This window comes from Mustelus asterias, unplaced genomic scaffold (genome assembly GCF_964213995.1).
Source record: "Mustelus asterias unplaced genomic scaffold, sMusAst1.hap1.1 HAP1_SCAFFOLD_1935, whole genome shotgun sequence".
NCBI lineage: Eukaryota > Metazoa > Chordata > Chondrichthyes > Carcharhiniformes > Triakidae > Mustelus > Mustelus asterias.
The window spans coordinates 1-7160 of NW_027591880.1; the positions used below are offsets into that span (position 1 = coordinate 1).

At 45.5% G+C, this 7160-nt stretch overlaps 1 protein-coding gene across 1 annotated transcript; it reads right to left on the reverse strand.

The window, feature by feature from the left end:
• Positions 1–945: 945 nt before the first annotated feature.
• On the reverse strand, positions 946–3719 carry LOC144489026 (zinc-binding protein A33-like). Its single transcript, XM_078206979.1, has 5 exons — positions 3285–3719; positions 3107–3202; positions 2789–3023; positions 1887–1908; positions 946–1165 (listed from the first exon to the last, which is right to left on the reverse strand). Exons 1-5 carry the CDS (start codon positions 3693–3695, stop codon positions 970–972), a joined length of 960 nt encoding a protein of 319 aa, XP_078063105.1. The 5' UTR covers positions 3696–3719; the 3' UTR covers positions 946–969.
• Between the last annotated feature and the right edge of the window lie 3441 nt (positions 3720–7160).

A 7160-nucleotide genomic window follows, 5' to 3' on the forward strand; every position in this document is an offset into this window, starting at 1 on the left:
GGTGGGGGGGGTGGCGGGGGTGGGGGTGGGGGGAGGTGGTGGGGGGTGGTGGTGGGGGGGGGTGGGGTGTGGGGGGGTGGGGGGTAGAGGTGTGGGGGGGTGGGGTGTGGGGGGGTGGGGTGTGGGGGGGTGGGAGGGGGGTGTGGGGGGGGTGGGGGGGAGGGGGGACGGGGGGAGAGGAGGTGGGGGGGGTAGGTGGGGGGCGGTGCCTATTCACAGCAAAGAGTCAGAAATGGCGGGATGGGCGGGATGAGCGGGAAACAACGCATGCACACATCTCTGGGACATCATTGAAAAGACCTCCAAGCATTCAGATCACTGCCCTCCAACCCCCACAGACATCGCTGACCCGCACAGCCATTGATGGCCCCCACAGCCCACCCACAGACATCGCTGGTCCCAACAGCACCCTCACAGACATCGGTCACCCTCACAGCCCCCTGACAGACATCGCTGGCCCCCAAAATTCCCCCCCACCCTCCCCCACCCCCCCACCCCCCTCCACCCCACCACCCACCCCCCCCACCCCCCACGCACCCCCCGACCCCCCACCCCCCACGCACCCCCCCGACCCCCCACCCCCCTCGCACCCCCCCACCCCTCGCACCCCCCCCACCCCTTGCACCCCCCACAACCCCCCACCCCCAACCCCCCCCACCCCCCCCACCCCCGCCAACCCCCCCCCACCTCCCCTGCACCCCCCCCCACCCCCTCCCACCCCCCACCTGTGCATCTTCCTGATAAACAATGATAAAAATGTATCCCAGAATGACAGACGAGTCCAGTCGTCTCCTGGAGCAATTCTATTCACATCCTGAGATTCGTGCTCTATTCCTCTGGTTATACAGATCCCTTCCCTGCTTTGACACTCAGTGCTGATGGCTTCAGACACTTACCCAGAGGAACCCACAGAAAGATAAATATGAGAAGGGGGAGAATCGAGATATTGACAACCGGAAATGTGAGTATTTAATCTGGAACCCTTGGAGCCAGTTTTGTTTCTTCGCAACTGGATTTACAATCAGAAAAATTAATATAAAGAGATTTACCGGGGTTAATGAAGTTTAACATTTCTTTCCACGCTCTGTACTGTAAAAGGTCTTTGTACTTCCCGATAGACAGGACGGCAGCAGATACCGAGAGTTTGTGATCCTCGTCACTAATCCTGTAAATGGTTAAAATGATGCTATGAATTTGTCTTTGTTAGAAGATTTTAGAACTGATTTAAATGGTCACATTTTCAGCATATTTGATGATCGAGAAAATTTGCAAAGTGAAATGTTAATCTTGTTTCTCTAACTGAGAAAGAAATAACTTAGAATTTCAAGGACTGAGAATGGAAACACCCATATCCTGAAAAAGGTTCAAAACCTGATAACAGACATCACAGACTGCAGGAAATGATAAACATTTAGCCTGTCCACTTGCTGTATTATAAACAAAGTTTGTAGAACAAACACAAAGGCTGAAAACATCCTATAGCTGAATATCCAATTCTGCAATCCCTGGACCCACAACTCTCCCAGAATCCTGTTCTTCTCTACTTCCAGCATCTTGAACATCTCTGATTTTAGTCACTCCTCCATTGGGAGCTGGACCTTCAGCTGCCGAGGTCCTGAGCTCTGGAATTCCCTCCCTAATCCTCTCTATTTCTCTTTCTTCCTTTCAGGCGTTGTCTGAAGTCCAGCAATTTCTTGGTAGAACAGTTGTGTAAAATCATGGTAATATAGGCGGTTATTTCAAATTCTCGTTCATGAATTCTACGGGGGGTTTTCGTGTCCCGATAAATGACTATTTAATGTTGTGACAATAAATCAATGAATATTAACATTTTTACTGAGTTTATTTTAACAAACTGCAGAGTTTCAGTAAAGAACATGTCCTACCTTCTCTCCCAACAAGCTTCCTCCCTGAAAGAAATGAATCAGGAACAGTGAGGGTGACAGTCACAGATTTCAGGAGCAGTTAGACAGGCTGGTGAAATGAGCAGACTCAGAGCAGCTGAGATTTCACATGGAAGTGTAAAGTGATGCATTTTGGAAGGAAGATTGTGGAGAGTCAAATAAACCAACCTCCCATCCATTGACTCTGTCGACACTTCCTGCTGCATCGGCAAAGCAGCCAGCATAATTAAGGACCCCACGCATCCCGGACATTCTCTCTTGCACCTTCTTCCGTCAGGAAAACGATACAAAAGTCTGAGGTCACATACCAACCGACTCAAGAACAGCTTCTTCCCTGCTGCGGTCAGGCTTTTGAATGGACTTAACTTGCATTAAGTTGATCTTTCTCTACACCCCAGCTGTGACTGTAACACTACATTGTGCACTCTCTCATTTCCTTCTCTATGAACGGTATGTTTTGTCTGTATAGCGCACAAGAAACAATACTTTTCACTGTATGTTAATACATGTGACAATAAATCAAATCAAAAACTGGAATTGAACATCAGTCCCGCTCACAGACACAGTGACTCTCACACACCGTACCAGACACACCCACACACAACATAGAACTGGGGGAACTTGATTGCAATGGGAGTTTCAAAGCAAGTTTGAAGATCAAGAAAACTCATTCTCCAGAGGTTACGGGTATTCCCGGGAATCTACAGACAGCGTGGGAGCCGTTAGTTCAGAGACAACAGGAAAACCGTTCAGGAAGCGACACACAATTCTGTTCAATTCGGTTACAATTTTTTCAGTAACTTCTATATTAATTCCACAGTTATCATCAGTTATTTAGTGACTGTGTGAAGTTTCCCTGAACTGAGCTGCAATATATTCCCTCACCTTCAGAAATATCAGCTCGTCTTTTTGCTCCATCTGTTTCTGCAACTTTGAGAGTTTCTCCTCAATAGAATTTAAATTCTCCTGAATCTCTCGAAGTTTTTTCTCCATTGGTTCCAGAATCCTCTCCTCTTCTTCCCTGAGATCTCTGAGTAAACGCTGCTCTTTCTCAGTGAGAATCTGGTGCATTTTAGTGAACTCGGATGTGATGTGGGTCTGCAGACTGCTCGACTGTTCCTACCCAATGAAATGTGAAACATAATTAATGTCCCGCGATAAAGGGAACAAAACTAACCAAGACCAGCACAGGGGGACCTTACCCTAACTTCAGAAATCTTCAGTTTCTGTTTCTGTTCCGTTTCTAGAACCGCCGATTTCTTCTCTGTGAGAGAATCGAAGGAAGATTTCAGCTGATCCTGGGATTGGGAGAGAAAATCACAGAATGAAAGTGTCAGAGCAGGAAAGTGAGCTGTTAGTTTTCAATTATTTCCCTTTTACCTTGTAGATTTCCACGGCCTCATCGAAAGGCAGGAAGCGGTGATCTCTGTGTTCCCGCGAATCTCTACAAATCAGACAGATCAATTTCTTGTCAGTTTCACAAAACAGCTTCAGTTCTTCCTGATGTTTCTCACAGTGAAGTTTACTTTCCTTCTCTTTCGGATTTAGCTTTATTTGTCGAGCTTTCTCGGCCAGGTTCGCTAAGGCCCGATTTATCCTGAGGTTTATTTCCGGAAACTCCTCTCTGCATTCCGGGCAGGAGTTTATCTCCTTCTTTTCCCAACACTGGGTGATACAGGAGCGGCAGAAGTTGTGGTCACATTCCAGCATTACCGGATCAGCGAAGAAATCGAGACAAATGGGACAAATTGTCTCCTCGGTCAAACTCTGGACCTGTTGTCTGGAAGCCATGTTCACTCTCAGCACTTCCTGATTCAAACCGCTTTCAGTTTCGATGTTACTGCCGCGCATCCTCAGTTCAGCAATTTCCCGATAAAGTTCACTGCATCACTCAGGGAATTATTATCACAGAATGGGTCATGGCCTCGCCACTTTCACACCAGGGACAAAAAATGGCGCGGTTTAAAGGATAATGGAGGGGAATAATTGAACCCTGTCGGGGGCGGGTTGGGCTCCCGGGAATGTTGACAGTGGAGAGAGACGGAGAGGGAGGGAGAGGGAGGGAGGAGGTGGAGATGGGCGGGATCGAGATTCCATTATATTTTTCTTCAGTCTGAATTCGCTGCCGATTAAAACCACTCTGCTGAAACTCGGTGTGAGATCCGGATCCAGAAACTGAATTGTGTTCATCACTGCAGCCGCTCACATTCAAACATCAAGTACTCGAAATGTCAAAGAGAAATTTACATAACAGCTACAGGGAAGATATTTAGAGGGTTCGATCTGTGAAGTTTGGTTTATTTTCTCGAAAGAATAACTTGTGGTTTTTTAAATATTTATGAATCCCTCCCGGGGACCCGACCCAGAGAAACATCAACTGATGACGGAGCAAAAACAGAAAATGCTGGAAAATCTCAGCAGGTCTGACAGCATCTGTGGAGAGAGAGCAGAGCTAACGTTTCGAGTCTGGATGTCTCTTCGTCAGATTCCAGCATTTGCTTTTAACTGACGAGGGAACATTTGAAGTGGAATCTCTCCTCCAATATGCGGAGGAGTTTCTTCACACAGAGAGTGGTGAGAATGTGGAACTCGCTGTCACATGGAGTGGCTGAGGGAGAGAGAGTTGATACATTGACAGGGAGGCTTGAGTTACAGGATGACTTTATACCGCACAGAATGTATACGGAGCTTGTTTTGTGTCTGTTTGTCACAGTGATTAAATCCACTTTTGTTGAATGCCAGAGAAAAAGAGAATTCTTAATGTGACCAGCTGCCGTCCTCCGGCCGCTCCGGCCCGATTGCTGCTGTGAAAAGGTTTGTTTTGTTCTTTTTTGTTTTCAGAAACCACACTGTTTGTATTAAGTCTGTGTCGATGCTAATTTGCAACTTCTTCTGATCCGCAGCAGCCAAATAAGCCTCAAGTTCAGAGATACATATGCGCATTTTTAATATTCGTGCTTATTAAAAGTTTGTTTCCTCAAATTATTTTTATACAGAAGGAAAGCCTTTATAACTATATCTAGATTTTGTGTGTGCATAATAAAACCATGTTGTTTTAACTATCATAAAATCTGGTTCTGATATAATTTGTAGTCATGCATATCGACTGTCCTGTACAGGCAGAACTGGAACTTCAAGATTTTATGTCGCGAAGAATTATAGAGAGCCACAACAAGAATTATATAGAGTTTAATGTAATCAAAGAAGGGTGAAGGGACTCCACAAATATCCCAGTCCTCGATGATGGGGGAACTCAGAACATCAATGCAAAAGACAAGGTGAAGCATTTGACACAATCTTCAGTCAGAAGCGTCAAACTTGGCCTCGCCCTGAGGTCCACAACATCACTTAAACCAGGTTTCAGCCAATATTATTCACTTCACATATCATCATGAAATGACTGAAGGAGCTGCGCTCATGCAGGCAACTACAGAGTATTATAGCACAGAACCATTCAAAAGATACGGGTTAGAAAGAAGCCATTCAGCCCATCTTGTCTGTGCCGGCCAAACAGAGAAAACTAGCAGCTCATTTTAATCCAATTTCCCAGCACCTAGTCCATTGCCCTGCAGGTACAGCACTTCAGATGCAGATCGTCGAGTCATATGGTCATAGAATTTTACAGCACAGAAAGAGGCCCTTTGGCCATTGTGTCTGCGCCTGCCATCAAGCACCTATCTATTCTAATCCCATTTCCCAGCACTTGGTCATAGCCTTGTATGCGATGGCGTTCGAGTGCTCATCTAAATGCTTCTTACATGTCTTGCAGGTTCCAACATCTATCACCATTTCATGTCGTGAGTTCCAGGTCCTCACCACCCTCCGTGTGAAAAGGTTTTCCCTAAAATCCCCTCCCAATTCCTGCCCTTACCTTAAATCTATGTCCCTGATTATTGATCCCTCTACTAAGCGGGTAGTTTCGTCCTATCTACCCTCTATGTCTGAGTGTAATAATTGTGCACACTTCGAACAGTTCCCCACCCCAACCATGCACCTCCCAGCCTTCTGTGCAGTAAGGAAAAAAAACAGTTTCTCCAACCTCTCTTCATAGCTGAAATGCCCAAGCACAGGCAACATCCTGGCGAATCTCCTCTGCACCCTTCCTAGTGCGTGTGATGATGGATAGAATTCCAGGTCCCCTTTTTCCTGAGGAACGGGAAGAAGCTGTTGGTATTTCTTATGGATTCTAGATTGGATTGATGTAAACTGTAGTGAATTGGAGCTAAGGTGAGTAAATGGAGCTGTGGGATAGATCAGTCACGATTGAATCAAAATTCAGAAAATCGCTGAATTAGAGAATGGCTAAAGAACAAAAAATAGGACATTCAGCCCCATTAGTCTGTGCTAGCTCTCTGCAAGATCAATGTCACTCACCTGCCTTTACCCCATTGTCCTGAAAATTCTTCTTCAGATAAAGATCCAATTCTCTTTTGAAAGCCCTGACTGTCTCTGCCTCCACCTCCCTCTCAGTCCGTTCATTTCAAGTCAGAAACATTGCTCCTTTGTAAAACGATTTTTCCCTTCTGTCACCTTTGATTCTTTAGAAATGTATCTGGATTCACAATGTAAATTATAATGCTTAATAATAGCCACAATATCAAAGGCTTTCATAGATAGAGTGCTTCAATAATGTATTTAATAAATCATTACAGATTTCAGGGCCAATTCACTGATGTGGTCAGTGGTGAGACAGACCAGACAAACCAGAGATAAATGATAATTGTGACTCCACTAACATTCCAGTGCAGCAACTGAACTGTTTTTCCACTGTTAAATATTATGTGTTAATTCATACAAATCCAATTGGTTACACGTCATGATCAATACAGACAGACTGTCAAATCAGTATTCACAGCAGTGTCACATCATTTTCATTTTCATGTTCATTTCTGGAATGTGGCCATCGCTGTCCAGGCCAACAGTTTTCCCCAATCATCAGAAAGGAGGTGTTGAGCTGCATTCGTAAACTGCTGCGTTCCCTGAGATGTAGATACACAGTAAGAAGTCTCACAACACCAGGTTAAAGTCCAACAGGTTTATTTGGCAGCACAAGCTTTCGGAGCACAGCCCCTTCATCAGGTGAGTGGGAGTTGTGTTCACAAACAGGGCATATTTAGACACAAACTAAATTTACAAGGAAACGGTTGGAATGCGAGTCTTTACAGGTAATCAAGTCTTGAAGGACAGCCTCAACCAGGATCTTGGGTTGATGTCACACTATCTCTAACTCTCACGACTTGCCTGAGCTTGCAAAAC

Bases quoted from the DNA above. Each gene is read 5' to 3' on its own strand.
- LOC144489026 (XM_078206979.1), bottom strand. From the start codon at position 3,695: ATGGCTTCCAGACAACAGGTCCAGAGTTTGACCGAGGAGACAATTTGT. The intron at 3,024-3,106 runs GTAAGGTCCCCC...TTCATTGGGTAG, and splicing joins TGAAGATTTCTGAAGTTAGG to GAACAGTCGAGCAGTCTGCA. The intron at 1,909-2,788 runs TGAGGGAATATA...TTTCTTTCAGGG, and splicing joins CGAGCTGATATTTCTGAAGG to AGGAAGCTTGTTGGGAGAGA.